The 22,059-nt window shown below is 33.5% G+C and overlaps 2 protein-coding genes across 7 annotated transcripts; both read right to left on the reverse strand.

Moving 5' to 3' along the window:
• Positions 1–270: 270 nt before the first annotated feature.
• On the reverse strand, positions 271–16,035 carry LOC116341654 (serine-rich adhesin for platelets). 6 transcript variants are annotated; one of them, XM_031768855.1, is made up of 10 exons: positions 15,908–16,035; positions 4,848–5,876; positions 4,656–4,777; positions 4,269–4,467; positions 3,866–4,014; positions 3,712–3,772; positions 3,422–3,547; positions 2,851–3,355; positions 1,618–2,781; positions 271–1,526 (listed from the first exon to the last, which is right to left on the reverse strand). In XM_031768855.1, exons 2-10 carry the CDS (start codon positions 5,037–5,039, stop codon positions 655–657), a joined length of 3,390 nt encoding a protein of 1,129 aa, XP_031624715.1. In that variant the 5' UTR covers positions 5,040–5,876; positions 15,908–16,035; the 3' UTR covers positions 271–654. The 6 variants fall into 6 exon arrangements, with proteins under 6 accessions (XP_031624715.1, XP_031624741.1, XP_031624750.1 ...); XM_031768881.1 differs by lacking the exon at positions 15,908–16,035 and adding an exon at positions 15,319–15,531; XM_031768890.1 differs by lacking the exon at positions 15,908–16,035 and adding an exon at positions 11,812–11,829.
• Positions 16,036–17,318: 1,283 nt separating this feature from the next.
• On the reverse strand, positions 17,319–19,870 carry LOC116345822 (proliferation-associated protein 2G4). The gene is made up of 7 exons (XM_031775524.1): positions 19,749–19,870; positions 19,461–19,583; positions 18,737–18,834; positions 18,365–18,664; positions 17,977–18,291; positions 17,767–17,899; positions 17,319–17,686 (listed from the first exon to the last, which is right to left on the reverse strand). The coding sequence occupies exons 2-7, from the start codon at positions 19,552–19,554 to the stop codon at positions 17,433–17,435; spliced, it is 1,194 nt and encodes a 397-aa protein (XP_031631384.1). The 5' UTR covers positions 19,555–19,583; positions 19,749–19,870; the 3' UTR covers positions 17,319–17,432.
• Between the last annotated feature and the right edge of the window lie 2,189 nt (positions 19,871–22,059).

Here is a 22,059-nt window from a genome sequence, read left to right on the forward strand (position 1 = left end):
GCTAACGCCATCTATGCGCACATTTACGCTCTTCCTTACCGATTTTTAGCTAACACTGTGAAAATGAGAAATATTCTGATTTTTACCATATTTTCCTGATATCCAGATGAATCGAGGCATTAAATTTCGATTTGAAAATCCAGAAGAATAAAAAAAACGCAGATTGTGATTTCTTTCATTGTTCACGCTAACTTTAATTCATTTTTGTAATTAAATTACATTGGATGGAAAATGAGAGAAAAAGTCGTTTAAATAAATGTTTTTTTTCCATTTTTTCGTTTTTTTTTCTTGTTGTTGTTGTTGTTGCTGTTGAATATTTATACTTGTAGTAATATATGATGTTTCTTTCTCTTTGTTTTAAATTGTTCTTTTACTCTTATAATATAGTGTTTTATAACATGTGATGTTTTTTTTTATAATAATACGATATTCTTTATTATTATTTTTATTATTTCGTTTATTTCTGTATTCATTCATTTAATTTTTGTTTTGTTTATAATTGGCTTTTGTTCTCCGATTTATTTGATCGAAACTCGATGGAAAGGCATGAAATAAAAAAAATAGTTGCCGAACCATATTTCTCTTACAAAGATCTTTGAATTTGTTTTCGAAGCGACCGAATAAGAGTCGAAGATGTATTTGGATGAGGAGGGTTTAGTTCTTACGTAGCTTATCAAATAATTGCAGTTTCGATTTAACAACACCTTCACAAACATTAATTCGTTGCGGTGTTGCAATACTTTTATCTAAGTCTAAGCAAAATGCTTCGTATTCTTTGGATGTTGTTGATGCAAGTGCATTTGTTGTTTGGTAAGCGGTTGACGGTGATGATGCGGATGTTTGTGTTTTGCGGATGTTAGTGTTTTGAATATCGGTGCCATTTCCGACACCGCTACCACCACCACCACCGTTGCCGCTGCCACTGCCGCAAATTTGTTGTGATTGATTTAATTCGATAGTATAGTTTGTGTTGTCAGATGACAAAACATTGGAAGCATTCATGTGATTCGTCGCCGGTATTGCCGGTGCTGCCATCGTCGTTGTTGTTGTTGTTGAAGCCGTTGTTGGTGTTGTTGGTGTCGTTGTTGTTGTTGTCGTCGTCGTCGTTACTGCACTGTTATTATTTTGCAAATAAATTGAACATCGATTTGACGATGGATGATATGTACGCGATGCGGTGACCGATGTGTAATCACTTGATGAGATCGATGAAATATGATGTCGATCAGCGGATATCGGACAATTTGTGCTGGTTGTTGAATTTTTAAATGTTTGCCCTTTGCGCTCGAAATATTCAACAATTTTGGCTATTTGCGCTGAACGTGTATTTGGTATGGTCGTTGAATACGATGACATTCGATCATCCCATAGCAATGAATCACTGCCAGCCAAACTGCTTATATCCTCCGAACTATCCGTGTATATTGACGATGTACGATTCTTACAATATAGCAATTGATTATTTAATTGATGCTTATGAAATAGACTATTTATTTCAGAATCTAGCGATAAACGATTCACCAGACCTGTGGAAGAATCACAAAACGATTTTTTTTTTAGAAATAATGGATAAATAACGGAAAATTTAATGGAATAGTAATTTTTAAGTGATTATACCTTGCACAAGACCCATATCAATTGATAGCGAATCATTTCCGCTACAATCAAATTTACAGCACGTTGTATTGCGTTCGAATAAATCAAAATCGTCAAAACTTCGCAATGAATTTGGTATTGTTGCCGTTGCCGTCGATCGATCGTCCATATATTGGAGCGTATGCTCGTAATCGCATGGACCGTTTATTGATAATTTGGCCAACGGTCGATGCGTTGAAAAGTCTTCATCGGTTAGACATGAGAAGAAACCACTTTCACTCGAACCGCCACGCGTTAACAATTTCGGATTATCGAAATAATAACTATCGTCACGTACACCACCGCCACCGCCACCGCCACCGCCAGTGCCACCTCCACCACGATGATCATCTTTACACTTAAACAACGGATGACTAAACAATGAGCTAGCATTTTTCTTTTTTAACGTTCCCGTTCGGCTACTTATAATTGCGGCGTCGTTGTTGGAATAATCGATTGGTGTGTCATTTGCAATGACCGCACAATGTTTTACATTATTCGTTTGGCATTGATTAGGTACATCTAATAATTCCATTTTTTTTCTTTCAATTGTATTATCACTATTATTCATCTTTGTCTTATTATTAAATAATAAATCGTCATCGACATTATTGGCAATATCGTTGATGATTTCATTATTACTACTACTACTAATTGTATTATTATTTGTTTTGGACGACGTTTGTTGTAAAACGAATTTATCGATTTTGGATAATTTTCTTTGTGTAATTTTTGGTGAGCTGGGCAAACTTTTTGCCTGTTGCACAGTTTTTCCCGTTTTTCCATTGGTTGTTCGTTGTGGAAAGCCGCCAGTGGCCGTATCCTTTGTAACCCGAATTTCAAAACATGAACTAAATAAATCGCATACACCAGCCGTATACGTGGATGGATTCGCTCCGATTATCTTTTTCACACCTTTCAATTGTGTCAGCGTTGTAAATGGATTCGATTTACCATATGTTTGACTATTCATGTGCGGTTTATATTGTGGATCTTTTAGAAACATTGTTTCACCCACTTTTCGTAATGAAATTCGTAATGTTGTATTACAAAATATCCCAATTGGATACTCGACACCATTATCCGTATCACTGTTGGCTTCAATTGGAGATTGTGATGGTGATGTTGTTTGGTCATCAATTGTATCTGTATATAGAGACAAAAACACAATTATTTTTTGATTCAGATGATAAATTCGAATCGATATGAAGATACCTGAGCTTGCATTGAGTTGACTATTTCTTCGATTGATCAAATGGCAACGAGCTTTATCGCTGGGTGTTGTGTGTGGTGGAAACGGAATGATGTTTTCAGATAAAGATCGTCGATGTTGTAATTTATTTGCTCCAAATACGCGTAAATGATGACCATTGGCTACTTTATCTTTTTCAATGAACGAATGAATTTTTTCATTGACGCTTCGTGTTTCCGATTCGGTGTAAATCGGTTTGCATGCATTGGTCAACCAATTCGAACAGTAATTATCAATGGAATATCGCTTGTTGGCGGTCGATGGTTGTGTTGACATTGATTTTTTGGCAATTTTTCCATCGTCCATTGTTGCATTTTTGTATGTAATAATGGGATTTGTAGTAGTAACGGTTGTGGTTGTGATATTGTTGGTGGTTTCAACTGTTTTCGGTATGCCATCATATTTTTCCAATAACAATTCTAATTTCTGTGCAATTTCAACAAATGTAGGTCGACTACGTGGATCGTACTGGTCAAATGAGAATGAGCATATAAAAAATAATGCAATGATAATTTATTTAAATGAGATACTTACGATGCAACAGTAAAATGTCAGTCTTAAAAATCCGGGCGGTGTATTTGTTGGACAAAGGTTAACGTATTGTAAATAGTCTAAGCCAAATGAATGTGTCCTTGGTAATATGTCTGGATCGGCTTCAATCTATATGTATATATGTTGACAATATGTGCACAAGTTAAGCAATAGAAAAAAGAGAACAATTAATAAATAACTAATGAGCTCAAGGCCTTTCAACCGTAAAAAAAATAGAAACGAAAATCGAGGTGAACAATAAAATATGTACACAATCATATACAAATACATACCCTGGCAATGATTTCACACGAAATAATTCCAAATGAGAAAACATCACTCGTTTGATCGTACCTATAAAAAAATAGAGCTCATTATCGTTCTTTATAATAAAATCTCTTTATCATATTTTCAAAATGTTGGAGATTAGATTGTGTTTGATCGTACCACTGGCCCTTTAAGCATTCTGGGCTCATCCAATACGGCGATCCGACCGTTTCCAATCGTGTCTTACTTCTCGGTATCTTGGCAGCTAGTCCAAAATCTCCAACAACCGCATCAAATTGACAGTTTGCCTTTTTTCGTATGAGCACATTCTATTTTTTTTTTTGTGTCATCATATCACGGGAAGAGAGCGAAAAAAACAACCACAACAAATTATACAAAATTTAAAGGAAAAAAAGTAGACAATGCAACATAAGCATTTCAATCAATTTTAATCTATCCGCATCCGTTTTGCATTTCTCATTCATTTGGAATTTATGTGGCGAGCGAGAGAGCAAAAAAGAGCGATCAATTTCTTTCTTTTTTTTTTCATTCATTACGTATTGGCAAGGAAGCGCACACTTACTTTGCTGGTTAAATCGCGATGAAAGAAGCCGCATGAATGCACATATGCCATGCCTTCTGCAATGTCAAGTGCCAGACGAATTTTTGTTGATATCGTTAAATTAATCGAATGATTTGCCAACAATTGCTCCAACGAACCGCCATTCATGTATTCAGTCAATGCATGCAATTGTCCTTCTTGCACACAAACACCCATAAAACTGATGATGGACACAACGAGAAAAAAAAAACAACAACAACCATACCATATTAAAAATTTAAATCAATGCGCAATGGAAAAATGTATGTGTATGAATATGAAAACAAAATTAAAACCAATCCACGAAGTTGACATGATATAAGATTTTGTGATTTGAATATCGTAATGAAATCCATGCAGATGACTCACTTTAAAATATTCGGATGTGACAATTTATTCAGCAATTGTACTTCACGCAGCATATTCGGTCGATTTGAACGTAATTGATTCATTTTCAGTACCATGACTTGTCCGGTTGTTTTATGTGTAACCTATTTGAAGCGGTAGATGATACAGTAAATGATTGCAAAATGAGAGCAACGATTGATTCATGCTACTTACTTTGTAAACTTCCGAAAAGAAGCCAGAACCAATTTTCACTTTATAAAAATCATCGACCGAATATAAAGCAGATACAGCCGTTTTTAATGCCCGATATGATGGACCCGTTGGCAATCGATTCGATTGCGACGCACCACCGCCACAATCGGGCAGTGGCGGTGGTCCAGGACCACTATGTGTACTCGTATTCATTTGCACTATACTTTATTTTGGCTCATTTATCTTTCTTTTTTATTGTTGTTATCTTTTTATTTTAGCATGCGCTTCGTTTTATCGTCGTCACTCCCGCCAAACTCACCGCTTAATTTAATCAGTAAATTTACGTTTCTTTTTTCCTATTTGGTTATTATTATTGCATTCACATTTCTCTAAATATCTATCTCTTCGTCTCTTGAATCGCTTATACACTCATTACATTTCCCAGACGGGATTAATTTTTACATGTTATGTTCATCACACAGAGCACAATACGACTTTAATTCGGAAGAACACATTACTTTTACAAGTTAATCACTTGACTCTTAATTAAATATCTCCCTTAACTTAATTTGTTTTATTTAATACATAAATATAGATAGACATATAATAGATATATAATAGATTTCCATTGACTTATTTTCCTCTCTATTTTGCTATGCACTTGTTTTCATAAATATTCTTCAAAAGAAAAACTTTGTAATATTATTTAGGCTTTGTTTTGCTCGATTTTCGAGAATTCACTACAAACAAAAAATAAAATCTCGCTATAATTTGGCATTTATGTTGTATGTTGAATTTTTCTAAATTTTCACTAACAAAAAATCACTCTAGTTCTCACTTATGCTTCTGTTAATTCGTAAATCATGTTGTCTTAATGTTGATGTTAACGATGTTGTTTTATGACTATGATGATGATCATTCCATGAATTGGCTAAATATTTTGCATTGTTTACATGTTGTTCGCGTCAAATTTTTTTTACGATTTCGTTATATATTTTTTACTATGCAGTTCTTGACTGCTATCAATTGAGTGGAGGCTTATTTCCCATTCTGAAAAAAAAAAACAGAAATAATCATTTTTTGAACAATTTATGAAAAAAAGCAACATCGAAAAAAAACGTTGTAGAAATTGCAATTATTTTTTTAATTAATATGTTTCGCGCACATGCAACTTAATTGATATCATCGTATGTTTTGGTTCGTTTGTCGCTTAGTCGATGGCAAAAGAAAAATGGAAACTAAAATAAAAAATATTTAGAAGAAAAAAAAAGCGGCACAATCATATACACATACGAAAACAAAACAAAAAAAAAACTCGCGCGTACACATTAAAAGCATGAAATGAAGCACGAACTAATTTTATATTTTATGTACTTGCATATCGCGAGAGGATTTATGCAATTAGAATTTGTTCTGGCGTTTAAGTAAAATTTCATTCAACTGAACATGCATTTTGAATGATGTTGTTTATTTTTTTTTGTGCAAGTAATCGTCAAAAGACTTCTTTTAACCGTGTGATATTCGGTTGCTGAATGTTAATCACACAAACACTGTAATCCCAGTGCACTGGAAAATTAAGCAGAACGACGATACGAACGAAAGAAAAAACGTATAGTTGAAGAAATAATGAATTTTCTAATTAGAACACACTATTTTTTTTCTTAAATGGGTTTATTTTGCTGTTGCTGGTGCTTTTGCTTAATTGCAATAGATCCAAATGGAGATGCAACAGAGAAATACTGATGTAAACGAACGGCACACGTTGGAAATTTCTATTGAGACAACGGCAACAACAACAACGACTGTGTGATACGCTAAATCGTAACTTCTTCTTTTTTTCAGCTTTGCTTTTTTTTCGCACACACCAGAATGCAATTTCAATAGCGTGACTATCTTGAGCTTATACTATTTTTCAAATCATCATCTTGGTTGCGTTGTTTTTGTTGGTGCTGCTTTTTTCCCGTTTCTCAATGCTTGATATGTTAACGCTGTGTGCATTCCGAGAGTGTGTCGTCGGATGTTTCCGTATATTCAGGTGTGTGAGTGTATAAATGTGTGTGTATGTGTATTTGTATGTGCGTGTTTGCAAGAGTGTAGTATTTTGCTTTCGGCACTTGAACAAAAATGTTTTTTTTTTTTCGTTCTTGCATCGTATTTACCAAATGCGACCGCGCACACAGTGTCTGTAAACATGGTAAGCATTTGGATTGGTAAATTGCATTGCGTACATATGTTTGCATACTCTGCTGATAATCAGTGTCGCCCGATGTTTTGGATGCTGTTTCTTACAAGAAACTTTGTGTGCATGTGTACACTTCTGCCTGTTTGTGATTCGGGTGTTACATGTATAATTCAATATGAATATGTCAAAAAGCAAATTGTGCAAAATTGAATGGTTTTGGGCATCATAAAGTCAGACAACATTACCAATAATAACGACTAACAGTCAACAACACGCATACACAAACACAATCTCCAATGGAAACGGCGTTTAATATGATGAATGAGAGAGTAAATAGAACGAGTGCACCGACACGATTCCAACGTAAATGACAATTACAAATTAACAACAACAACAAATGCCGCACGAGCTCATCGTGGAATGAGAGCAATATTTAAACCAACTGATCGAGAGAAGCGCAACACATCGAGCGCAAAATTTACGGGAGACGAGAATGATAGTACAGTAAGCGCTGACACAAAGATATATCGACCCAGAGATAGAATATTACAGCAACAACACGATTTCAAAAAAGAAAAAAAAACATTCCAATGTAACGGTATACTGCTTTGCTTGGCTTTTAATGTACTTGTAATATTAAGATGAATGTGCGCGTGAAAGATGTACACTTAATTTTCTATTAATATTTTTTATGGTATAAATATTAGAGAAAAAAAAGAAATGTCTCCATATACAGATCAAGTATGTATTCCTCTTACTTTTGCTTGGAATCAACCCATCGTTTTTATTTTCTATCATTCGAAAATCTCTTTTAACTGCATTTCGCATTCGTTTTAACAATTAACAATGAAATCATCCTTTTATATCCCTCTCACTTGATCTATTACACAGGATTAGACAATCCAATAAAAAAAAAACCATTGTATAACGTTCGGTATGCGTGTGTTGCTTTCATCAAAAAAATGATGAATGTAAATCAACAACGTAAAATTGATTTTTTTATTTTCATCTTCAATTTGTTGAAGAAAAAGAAACAAAATAATCAAAAACATCGAAATTAGAGGTAAAAATTAAAAATGCGATTTTATTTAATGGTAGTGATTTATCATCACGAGTGCATGAGCACGAGCGCAATGAATGAAGAATGGAAAAATAAAAACTGTAATTTATTCGCAAAAAAAAACAATTATTTTATATATGTGGCACGGCACTTTAGCAAACAAGGAAACGAAAATGGAATTGAAAATAAGAAAATCGTAGAGCTTCGATATTATATTAATTGTTTGTGTTGTGCGAGTTTGCAAACACCATTGTACAATGTAATATGCTTAAGCTGACGACTGACGAGCGAAAAATATGTGTGTGTTCAATTTAGATAACAAACTCACTTATTCAGCACCCAAATTCGCAATGAAAGCAATCCACAAAATGAATGCACGTAAGCCGAAAATGTAATCGCTTTACTTCTCGCTTTCTCTCTCTCTACCTCTCTACCTCTCACTCTCAATTTAATATCATATCATAAATTTTGGATAATGCGAAGGTGTTTTAACATTTTTTGCAAGAAATTTTTGTTTTATTTCGATTGTGGCTATCTGTCTGTCTGTCTGTCTATCTCTTCTACCTTCCTCTCAAGGGGTTTTAAATTTATTTGTTGCCTGGTTTTGATAACTGTTTTCCACTTCACCACATAGCTTCAATATACAGACAAATCAGTATAAAAATTTGAAATTTTTCGTTTTTAATTGGCATTTCTTGTGTCGGTTGCTGTTGCTGCTGCTATTAATTTTTTCATCTTCTTCTTCCTCGATTCAATAATTACCAAGTACCGAGTATGTGTGTGTGTGTGTATCTGCGTCGCTGTTGTGGCTGCATTCACTCGTCAATGGTGCTTAAATTGCGGTGGGCCACTTTTATTTTTAATGTTGCTTTCTATGCGGTTTTCAAATGTAATGCGTCTGCGAATGAAAAAAAGAAGTAGCAGCAACAACACTAGTCCAAAACAGGTGATAATCAGTGCAAAAGGAAATTCCATTAAGTAGCTGACTTTTTTCTGTTATTGTATTTATCACTACTTATCGACAAAGTCGATGATTATTTTTGTGGGTTGACGAGCTGTTGTCAGCGAGCCGTATTATTAGATGGAATGCATTTGTTTGAACACACAGAAATGTCATGACTATTAACCCTCTAATGCATTAATTTTTTCTAGAGCTGGTCATTTTTTTCTAGTTGATTTTGTTGTGAGAATTCTTAAAAAAAGTAATTATAATATCAAAAAATGCCTGGCTGACAAAAAAGGTCTAAAAACCGAACCCCGCCTGAAGGCAGGGCTTAAATCATTTTTACATGGATTTGAATCTAATCCACTATACCGTCGGCTATACGCACGAATCGTGTGATATCCATTCTTCATTCAGGAATTTCAAACCCAGGCATTGTTCTATTGAGCTGACTATATTCATTTGAAATGAGTCGAAATAGCCAGCTATTTGGAACATTTCAATTTTGTGACAACAATAATTTGTTCATTCAATCTGTTGCCGCAAAATACCGTGAAGTTCTATTTTTGTATTTTAAATGTCTGTTTACATTTGCACATACACGTTGAAGAGACAAATTATTGTCGTCACAAAATTCAAATGTACCAAATATTGTATGTTTTGTTGCAAACAATGAGTTCCTTTGTTATGCGACATATTGAAATTTGATCGATTTGCATAGCTCTGGCTTTGGGCGGGGTACACGAGATTGATTAGTAAAAACATGTGACAAAAATTAATTAATTCTATTGATAACGAGAGAAAAAACTTCAAATTATGAGAGAAAAAATTCCCGAGTCCAGCAAATGGGGATTAATTAGTTTAAAAATGTTTCAAAAATGCTGTGAGTTGAGAGAATAATTAATTTCTGCACAGCATATGCCCAAACCGATTGTCAAATGGGCATAGAATGAAAGCCTGATCATTCGTGGATGTGTTCATGAGTAAAATTTGATATAGTTAATTTTATATTTTAGACAAGAATATGTACAGCCCGCCTAAAGTCATGGCTATGCACTAGAGGGTTAATATAACACAAAGAGTATTTGTCAAATACAATTCGAAAATGCATTTATGGCGATACAAGTATCATACTTTATCTCCCATTTCCGAAAATCCAGTTTATTGAAACAATACGTTATCGAGAGCGATAGGCAGTCAAGATTTATATTTTGAGGTTTTATTTTAATATAGATTTTAATGTAAACAATTTTTCGTGTGAGTCGGCTTTTGTTTTTGCGTCTTTTTTTTCTTCAAGCATACATAAGCCGATCTCAAGAAAGAGAGAACACAGCCATTACCATTTTAGATATTGGTGAATTTTGAATAAAAAACAGCAAACAGTTGCAAATTTCTCTTTTCTTTATTGCATCTAAGGAATGGATTTGTATCGGTGCCAAAACCACTTAACGTACATAATTCAAATTGTGTGTTATACGCATATATTGGACAATTAAATGAAAATTGTATGGCATAGCATGCCGTTACTTTGGTTTAATTTATACGAGAGAGAGAGATTGGTATGGTTTTTGGGATTTTTCCATTTCATTCTCGGCCACTTTATGTGAACAAAACAAAAGCATCCAAATCCAATTCGATTTACACGATAACAGATCGAATTAACGGAACCCGAAAAAAAAGAAACAGCCAACAACAACAATATGTGCGAAAAAAGAGAAAAATAAAATCCCGCCGATTGCGACCGATACAATAATAAATAATAAACAGCAGCCAAAGCATTCGTAATGAAATCAATGCAAAAGGAGAGAATGAAATCAGCAATAGCTTGTGAGATGCAAAGAGATTTATGTATATGGGATATTGTGATGTTTGCTCTCTTTTTTTCTTCTCTTCAGCGATTCTTACTTCTCATTTTCTCTACATCTCTGTTCCGATCATTCTGTCTATCTTTATCGAAAGTGCAACTATGCAATAATAAGAAAACAACAACATGGCCAAAACAATACACAAGATTATACCGATTCACTAGGTTTATATTCCAAAAAATGTTTCTATATCTAAAACGCTATACAAGCCGCACTATTTATTTTCCATCTTGCTTTCGACGCCTGCTGCCATAAGATGGGTCGCTCTTCAATAGCTACTCTCTGGGCTGGCAGTCGAGACTTCATATGATTGCATATTCCATATAAACCACACATTTTTACGATGATTGGATTGGAAGTGGATTTAGATTTTCATGGATTGAAAATTATTACAATGCAAACAAATGTTTTTTTTTCTTCTTCCATAGTTGTGATGTTGGACGTTGTGTTTTATGTACAGTACACGCACATCAGAAAGATAAAGCGAAGCGGAGAGAGAGTGAAAGAGAATGAGCAGCGAACGCAATGTGTATCCAAACTATAATTTACTCGATACATATACCATATGCACACTATATAGTATTATTTTTGCAATTTTTCTTCTTGAAGTTATTGTGTGCGTTTTTTTTATTGTTGTCTGGTGTGTTAAGCCGGATTGCACTTTGCATTATTATTTATATTAGCATTGGATTTTTAGTTTTCTCGCCCGCATCTCATATGCCATTTCTGTAATTTTTTTTTACAACTCACAAAAAATGATGATGATCATGTTGATGATTACAATTATTATATGAACAAGGTATTTTTGAACGCTTGATCAGAAAGTGGTTGCTTTTTGTCCGTTTATTATCATTTTTGTTGTTGTTGTTATTGCTTTAAAGTTTATTTCAAGTCACAACACATTAAATCACCAACAACCACACATGAACACTCACTGGTATATAAAATAAGTAAATTAAGTAGATGCACCATTGTTACTGTTACTTCGTCGTGAGAGTAAAAAGACAGAGAGAGAAAACTCTCGATTTTTTCCAACCATTATATGTATAAATTTTTAAAGTGAAGATAACGAAACCTTTCTCGAACAAAGCACTAAAACGAGAGGTGAAAAAAACTGTACAAAATAGTTATGTATTCACAACACAAACTCTGGCTATGTTTTTTGTCTTTAAAATTAGGAACTCAAAATGACTTTGCATTGTGCGTTTCGTTTTTGTTTTCTTTGTCGTCGGTTGATTTGTGAGAAATGAAAAAAAAGCTCCGCACAAAAGAATGAAATTGCAATTAATCGTTGCTCTTTGACTTTGATGTGGTTCGGCTTAATTGAGAATGAACCAAAAGTGGCATCACTTGAAAATGTGTCTCTTGTTTGCCATTTTGTGTAATTATCCGCATGACTTGTGACAACCATATAAAAGTCGTAAGAGCCATATATCACATACGATTGCTGACGAAAACATATAAACACACACGTTGCGCTGATAAGAGCGCATACACCGTTGTCTTTGTCATTAAATACAACTATGATCTAGTTTCTAGAAAAAGTGACAACAAATTAAAACAAGCTCACTCAAAAACTGGGCAAATAAACCGAACAAAAAAAACCAACAAAAACGACGACACCGTTACCGATGAAATAAACATCAAATTAAAATGAAATAAATAAATGAAGAAAAAGAAGAAAAAACATGTATTATATCACGTTTATTGTTTGCTGAGTATCTTTTAGCGAAACACTGGCAACAGTGTCACATAGAAAACGAATCTATCTTTATTCCAACCGAATTTAAACACACGCATCGAACGCAAACAAAAATTATTCGACTGAATGACAAAATTATGAGTACGTGAATTGTGTAGCGACATAAAAGACATAAGTAATATGTGATCTGTTTTAATGAAAGGTCAATAGACAGGGATTGTAGTAATGCTATTGGTGAGGTCTTCGTAATTGATGTGAGCCTTGATGCAATGTTGCAATGTATGCGCCTTGATCTACGCACAACTATCTTATGAATTATCTAAAGAATGCGGCACAAATGATTGATATAAAGATCAGTGATAGATGAACATTTTGGCGAAATAAACATTTACTGCATGAATGAAGTGTGAAAGACGGAAAACAATTGAATCAGATGAGCATTCAGATCTCATTCTCTCTTTTTCTTTCTCTCTTTCTGCTTCTCTATTTCGGTCACATTCATATGAACAGACACATTTTCGATGTCGCAAAATCACAACAACAATCGCAAAGAATATCACCACATAGAAACAGTTGTTGAAAAGAAAAACAATTTCTTCGTTTCCTTTTATTTTACATCGCCTTTAATTTGGCGTTGGCGCTCATTTAAAGCGTTCTATTGCTAGCTCATTGCTATTTAATTGTTTGTGGTTGAATGTTATGTATTTTTCTTCTTTTTTTATTCGCATATTCACATTTTGCCAATAATCTTGTGCATATACGCACACACAAACACATTGTTTAAATGCATACATAAAAGTACACATGCCCAATTTCGTTTACCGAATAATCAACATAAATCTTCTGAGTTTCAGTTATTTTTTATTTTTTTGTTCAGTATGACTTTGTTTCTCTTTCTGGGCGTTTATTTGTTTTTTTTTACTCTATGTCGGTCGATATATAATCGCTGCACCGCGTGTTTTCACGCTTTCAGTAATAGTGTCTTTTCTCTTCTTTGGTAGGCAACTATTCTCATTAGGATTTATTATATCTACTTATGCAGCTTAAGCTGTTATTATATATATTTTATTCATGGATTTACCATGTTTATGTTTCGTATCGGTATTGATCGAATTGTGCTGCATAAGTTCAGCGTCTATTGTTTATCTAATGAATGATATAGTTATGCCGTCAACTGAGTTTACTGTTATTGACGTTGCCGTTCTTTGCAACACGAAAGAAAGTGAAATATTATAAACACACACAATCTCTCTCTATTTAACTCACACTCTCTTTCTTGCTCTGATGATATAAATCACTGTGCGGTATGCAAATACTATAATAATGAACTAACCGAAGCGAAGACAACGGGGCTTATAATTATGAGCTGTATCAAATGCTGCCGCACTTTTTGAATTGGTAACAAAGAAAGAAACAAACAAACAAACAAACAAAAAAAAAAACGATGAATGAACATTCCAATGGAGCCAAAGTAAAAGGAAACAATGCACTGTTCGCGCGCGAATCATCCGAAAATTCCAAACACAAAATCGAAATGGAATCAAAGCAAACACCGTATAAATACGTATAGAGAAACAAAAATTGACTAAACGCAATACAGAGAAAGAGCGCGCCCGAAACGTGTATACGCATCAGAGCACATTAAACGGCTTACTGAGACTATGACGGCTCAGCCTCATCAATTGAGGGAGTTCGCTTAATGCAGCTACCAATTTGAACGCAACGAATATCGCATTTTTCGTTCATATTCATGTGATCGAGCGAACGCAATTCTGGGATTTTCTTTTAATGTGTGTTGTTGTTTTCCTTCTTCTTCAATTTCAATATTTTTGTTGTTTTGTTTGTGTTTCAGTCGGAAAATAAAAATAATTTACACTTTTTTTCACCATCTTTCTGCACCATGTTCACATTCACATTCACACCGAGTGCCGATTCGTTGCATCTTTGGCTGCCTGCCTTCTCTAACTAATTCGCATTTCAAGACTTTCTTTCTCTCTATAATATGTTTTTTTTTTCTTTGATTTTTTTCATTACAATCGATTGTTAATATATGTTGTCATTCTCACCCATTCTCCCTGCATTGAATTGGCATCACTTTTCTTTTGTTTTTATAAATGTGTTCAATCAGACAATTTTAGAAAAAATGCCGAACCGAAAATTGACTGGATTTTCATACCAAATGTCTAATGCGTGACAGTGTGAAAGAATGTGTTTGTTTTACCCTATTCTGTGTCAGTCACGGTCATTGCACGATATTTGTGTTTCATTCAAAAACACTCTTGCATATGTAATGAGTCCCAGTGAATTTCTGTATCGAGCCCGCAGAAAGGATGTAAGACATATCTATGTGCTCTTTTTGTTATGTTTTGTGTAGGTGACAATGACTGTAATCTATCTAGAATGTTGTATTCATGTCATAAAACGAAAGAATAAGAACAAAATGTAAAGCATCATCACGAAACGATGCGACAATTAGATGGTGTTTTCACAATCTGTCTTTGGTCTGCGGTTTTATTTTCTTTCCTGTCAATTTCACTTTTGTTTTCTTAGCCAGATTTTAAATATCGTTCCACTCATATGAATTGATGCGGCTAGATTTCGAAACATGATGAGGCTATTTTCGTTTGTCGCCCAATTCAACCAAAATGATATAAATGAATGTGTGCGCGCGCGCGTCTTTTGTGCATACTCGAGCAAATTACTTACGACAGAAGAGAAGAAGAAGAAAAAAAAAACTCACACACGTTGAACCATGTCATTGTTTGTAATTTGCTTATTTTTTGCTGGTCTGTGCAATTTATGTCTTTTTCGGTGACTTGAACTGATTTTGGAGTACTTTGAACTCGTAATGAAAACATACACACACACACAAACACACAGGCAAACATTTTCAATCAAATCTCACTCCATTCACATGAACACTCGCAAAATCTCAGACATTAAAATTGATTTTTAATTTTCTGACAAACATCAATTTATTCGAATGTTCATCGTCGCATAATCATTTTGCCAATAGTTCCACTCATTTTTTTATGGCATTTGATTGTTTTTTTTATTTTCGTTAAATGAAGAAAAAAAAACACATGTTTTGACCACCCAATAAATCTCGGCAAAATCACAATAGTCAATTGAATGACAATGAGAGAATCCCATGAAAAACGAATAATGCATAAAACAACAATATTTATATAAACTTTTTTTTATTTCTTGTACACACGAAATTCGCAATATTTTATGTTTTAACTTATAAACACTTAACAAATCAATATACTCATCGATTTTCACCACTATGCAATTCAACAAGAAATAAAAAATTAAATTGTCCTTACATTTTTCTTTTATTTTTCGTATTGTACAACAACTAAAACTGGTATTTGTTGCTATTTGTTTATTTATCGCGATACACTTCTTCTCTTCTCCGTCGTTGTCGTTTTCTGATACAGAAAAAAAACTATTCTACTTGACAAATGTCTATTTCTCCTTAATTTTGTAGTTTGTATTGGTCGAAAATGGTAACACTTGACGATGAATGAGAATGTGTTGCCCGATGTTAAATTCGGTTCAATTATCGAAAACATCGCAATTAAATTCAATTGAATTAAGACTATTTCGGTTTCGGCAAGTTTCATATTTTACAAAATAATTTGCGGTTTAATGAGTATGGTTGTATTTAAGTTTTCAATTCAATTGAATATTCTAAATAAGCAACTTTTTCGAACGGAATAAGAAATAAACATTTTTCATATGTTGTGGCGGCTTTTTTAATAATATTTTTCATTGCATTATCTTAATGTTGCTTAATCTTATCTTTCCTTCTAACGCCTTCATAAAGCCGTCCAAATTTCTTTTATATCGTTGATGACATGCATTTCTTTTGGCCCAATTCTTTAACAACCAGACGATTTCAAATGTCACCGCTAATTTTTTTACAATCATCATCAGTTGATTCTCCGGCAGCAACACAGACGACATCATTCTCAATAATATGAAAATGTTTTGTTTCATCAAACACAGATTCATTAATTTCATGATCTACTTTATTATGCGTTATCATTGTATTCATAAGAAAAAAACTTTTATGTTGTAGACGACCCCAGACGAACAATTCCGTATGTTAACAACACTTAGACAGAAAGAATTTGATTGCAATTTGAATTCGACGCTATAAATTGTATAAAAAAGTAACATTAAAGAAATCAAACCAATTATGAATATTTTTTATTAATATGCTATTGAGATTATGTGATTGTCATTTTGTTTATTGGCAACAAATTTTTTGATAAGAATTGTTCTTATTTGGTGAGTGACAAAAAAGAAAGTATAAACAAACACTTTTTGTTTCAATATGGAATTCTTGTGATTTTTTGAAAACAAATGCAATATTTTATTATGTTATAATAACAAAATATAAGTTACATTCTTTTTCTTCTTCAAATTTTTATTGAAATTTTTCGGTAAAATCTAATTGAACACGTTCTATTGTTATAAGTAAAGCCAAAAAAAAAAAATCTAGATGTTCATGCGTGTGTGGTTGTTGTTTTTAAATGTTTTAAAACTATTATTCAACGATTGTGACATGCTCAAACGTACAAAATCAGTAAATGCTGTAGATAAACCATTGGTTTTGTTAAGTGTTTCAAACACAATTGTTAAGCGCGTGTTTCGTTAAACGATATTTCTGTGTGTTTGTTATATGTCGTGTACAATTCAAATTTTTCCTGATCAAAAATTTTGGTGATGGCCATGTGTTTTATTTTGGTGGTTTATTTTTATCGCCAGAAAATCGTTTTAGTATCATCATCAATCTCTTGCTACAAACAAAAATCAATATGAGAGTCAATGGTGTGAAGCAATTTATTTGGCGGCGGGCTCCTTAGTAGCCGGTGTTGCTGTTGTGGTATTGCTTGCTGCCCCTTTAGCTGCCTTGCTCTTTGCTTTGTGTTTTGCACTTTTGTTTGGAATTTCAGACAAAACTAAATCTTTCATTTCGGCGTCAAGAATATTATTTTCGCTTTCGTATTGATTTACATCGAATGGTAGTCCAGTAACGAGATTTAGGCCCGATGGCATCAACAACACTGTAAATTTGAATTGCGCAACGATTTCGCCTGAAAATTAAACGAAAAAACACATTTATTAGGTATATTCAGGATATAAATATGACAACGATATGATGTTTGAAACCTACTTGGCTTTTCATAGAGAACTTGGAAAGGTTCGATCATCTTATGCGATATGCACTCAACAACACCCATACGGGCCTTTGTTTCTTCTTCGAAGTGTCGCAAATTGAATGGCATATTTCCATGCTTGTTTCGTACCTAATGTGCGGATAAAAACACATCCATTCGTTTCTGATTAGTTTTCAAAATGCGATTGAATATTCAATCAAAATTACCTCGGTGATTAATGCTCGCGATGCTTTCAATTTAAGTTGATAGTTTTCGTCAGTTTTCTTGAAAATTGATACTTTCGTATCCTTTTCGCGGCCAACACCTTCACCGGTACTGATTAATACATCAATGGCATACACTTCGTGCAATGCAAATTCACATTTTTCATGCTCTTTACGTTGTGCCTCATTCGGATTCTGGATAATGGTTTTTTCGCCATCGATTTTAAATTGCTTCAATTGATGACTCAACATACCTTCGATTGGTTTGCATTTGTATTCACTAGCAATTTTCTGAACAGCTTCAGTAATTGCATAATTCTGTGTTTCAACAAGAAACAAAACAAAAAATCAATTCAATCCTTTAATTGGGAAGAATATTGAATATACTTACACCCGTGCCTGGTTTAAGAAGTCGCAATGCGGCTTGGCTGGCCCAATATGTGGCTAAAATGACGTCAGCCTGACGGCCACTAACTTTGGATGCAGCATCCGATTTGGCAACCACTGTATGTGCAGCAACAGCAATGAAACCATCGATGTGTGCACCAAGATCAATTTTAACAACATCACCCTCTTTCAATAGATAATCAGGGTCATTTTTCGTTGGCGAGAAATGGCAAATGCAATTATTCACCGATAGACATGTTGGGAAAGCGATTCCTTTTTTTATTTCTTTTTCCTTCTTGAATACCTGCATTACAATATAGAAAATAAGGTTCAATTAAAAAATTGACACAAAATAAAAAACAAACTCAATGTTTACCTTTGAGGTTTCTTCCAACAAAAGTTGGTCACCTTTTTCGCAAATTTCTTTGACCGATTTTTCTGGAGCAACTAAACCTAACAGCGTCTTCAATGTTCCTGTGTACATCAAAAAAAAAAAAAAAAAAAACAAAAACAAAAAAAATAAGTATGAATCATTCAATTGTGTGAATCAAGAAAATGTACGTAGCAGCAATAAAAAAACATTGAGGTTAGGTTTATCGAAATTTGAATACGAATACACAATTTTTCCGCTTTGTGAATAGAACGGAAATGTTTTTTTTTTGTTATGAAATTGTGTCTCTGGAAACAATCGAATGCATTGTAATCACTTGAACAATCAACTGAAACAACGGGATTATATGTGTTTGTATGGTTTGAATGGCGGTATTATTTGAAGCCAAGCGTAAAATACCGCGTGGCTTTCAACATATGCATCATAGTAAACACCGTAATGAAACATCTGATTTTAAGGTTAATAAATTGTTATTTGCCATTTGAAATGTGTATTCTCCCATTGGTTTTGCACTTTCATCATTTATATTTGAATCGAATTTAGAAAATGACTTCATGTACAGTAAATGATTCGGACGGTTGTTCAATATGATGATGTGTATACATGGTTTGTGTTTGCTGTTGTTTGAGTTTTTGCTATCGCCAAAATATAGTGTGTATGTGTTTTTTTTCTTTTCGTTTCGAATCGTCACACATTCACAATTACTTACTATTTACAATTTCGCCAGCTAGTTTATATTTCGTGACAACCAAATCCTCCGAAATGGTCTTTTCAACTTCCTTTTCTTCAGTATTAGCAGCCATGCTTCAAAATTTTATTATATTTTTATATACTGTTGGTAACCGCACGAGAGAGCGACAGATAAAAAGAAGAACAAATAAATAGAAAGAAGAAAATGTTATTAAACGAGAAAATTCGGTTCCAAAAGAAGAGCAAAATGATTGCGAATCTGTCAAATGTGAAAATATGGTTAAAGAAATCGAAATGTGAGCCTTACTTCTGCGGATGAATAATGCGAATAAAAACAGCAACAGCGGTAGACACGATTTTCAAGCGATGTGACAACACGTATACAACATGCACACCATTACTTAGTATGCGACATACACACAGCGACCGTGCACGTTATTTTATGTTACGCTATTTAATCCGACGCAATATGATTGTGCGTGTGTGAGGCAATCTATTAGAATGGAAGAAAAAGAGGCGCGCTGCTTACGTATCTGTGGTATTCGTATGAACTAGATGGACAATTTTGACAATTGCCATTCGATTTGAATGAAAATTTCACATTGATAATTATATCACCTTTTATTTACGTCAGTCTGATGATTTATCAATTTCATCATTGTGTGCAATGAGCGCTTTTAATCAATTGATTTGTCTGGGTTGGGTTTTTTTTTGCTTTATTTTTTTTTTCACAAATAGTGAATTGTTTTAAAAGTTGCATTTCTCTAATCAATACAAAAACAACAACAATAACTTACCTTGAATGAGAACACAGGCAATGGCATGAGGATAGCAAAAATAGCATCATAATTAGATTTACATCTCATTTTACCTAGATGATAGTTATTTTTGAAGACATTAAGAGCATAACAACTTACCGTGAGCAAAATACTGCATTACCGTTTGAATATTTCAAGTTCGAATCGTTGTATTCGAGTTCGAAATGAGCAATTCTAAGTATTCATGAGTATTTTTGAGTAAAATGTAGGGGAAGATGTACTTAAGGCGTATTCGTATATACATAAATGATGAATAAATAATAAAGTTTGCCATAAAATCATGTTTGTCTCAGTCAGCTTTTTATAGTAACGCACACAAACAGGCACAAATAAAAACAGAATTCATTCATAAAGAAGCAGGGAGCGTTATAACACTTTTATGACCATTTAACATGCAAAGTATGCTAGGAAAACATTTAAAAATCAAAACAAATTTCATTTTAATTTTTCTTACTTTTTAATACATTATTATTAGTTTTTGTATGTATAATTTATTATTTGTTAAGATGGTTGTTTTCTTGTTGTTGTTTTTTTATTTATTTTTTTACTAACCATATTTTACAGACCATTGCTTGGTTGTATGCACCGTATGGAAGGTTGAATACAACACTATGGATTGAGATGAAAACAAAAAGCATTGCTTAAAAATAAAGAGCAACCTGCTTGAATTAAATTCAACCTTCCATGTTGAACATCTCATGATTTATTCATACCATTAATTCGGGATGGGTTTTTATTTTCTTGTTTTCGGTATCATGGTTTTTTTTTCTTTCATTCAATCCCAATGGTTTTGTATTCCAATGCTCAATGTCGACTATTTATAGGAATCGATTACATTCATGGCCAGTATGTGCTTCTTTTTGCACCCCAAAAAAATTTGTTATTCGATTATCGGTCGGCATTTAAGTGTCGCCGTTTCAAGTTCGTGTGTCAACTCAATTTTCAGCACAACGAAGATATTGATCAAATTTCGTTAAAAAAAAAGTTATGTAAAGTGTTGAAATAGAGAGAGGAGTGCACGAAAGCACGAAAGAGCGTCGAATGGTCAATTATTTCGATTTGTATGCCGAACAGAGTTTGTCTCAAATTTTTCTTTTTTTACTAGAACTGATGACGACGACCATTATTTTGGTTGTAAGAGCCGGTTTTCTACGTACACCACACAGACGTCTGTATCGTTTTGTGTGTATGTGGCTTCAAAACACATTCGACCAGAAACCAAGATAATGTCTTGTTGTATTTTCTCGTTCTCATGAGGCTTTTTGGAATCAACTAACAAATCAACTTGATTAGTACTTAGAATAATAACACTGTTGCCCAATTTAATCGACTTATACGATCAATTTTGTAAACTTTGAAATAAGTTTGGTCGCAATCTCGCTTGTAAAACGCAAGCTTAATTTTCATGAAACTCGATACGATATTCTGTTTTAAATTTAATCGTATGCTCCACAGATTTTGGTGAATTTAACCATGTTGAATGGGTAGTTTACCCATATAACGTAACTTTTAAAGGTCTTTAAAAACAATTAAACAAAAATAATATCGAAGTAGCGATGCATTAAAATAAAGAACAAGTCAAAATTCGGCTGGCGCTTCTATAAGTTTCTAATTTGAATTCAAATATACGATGTGATAAATTTTTATAAGAAACATTCCAGATAGATGTGCTTTCAACCAGCGCCTCTGTATTCAAATGCAAAGAAAGAAAGAAACTGTTTGTATCTATGTCCTTCGACCAAGTTATAGTTATGGGGAAAATCGTTTTCATTCAATTTCTAAAGTGGTCTCACATTCGAA

This window comes from Contarinia nasturtii, unplaced genomic scaffold (genome assembly GCF_009176525.2).
Source record: "Contarinia nasturtii isolate CC-2019 unplaced genomic scaffold, AAFC_CNas_1.1 Cnas_scaffold_129, whole genome shotgun sequence".
Taxonomy (NCBI): Eukaryota; Metazoa; Arthropoda; class Insecta; order Diptera; family Cecidomyiidae; genus Contarinia; species Contarinia nasturtii.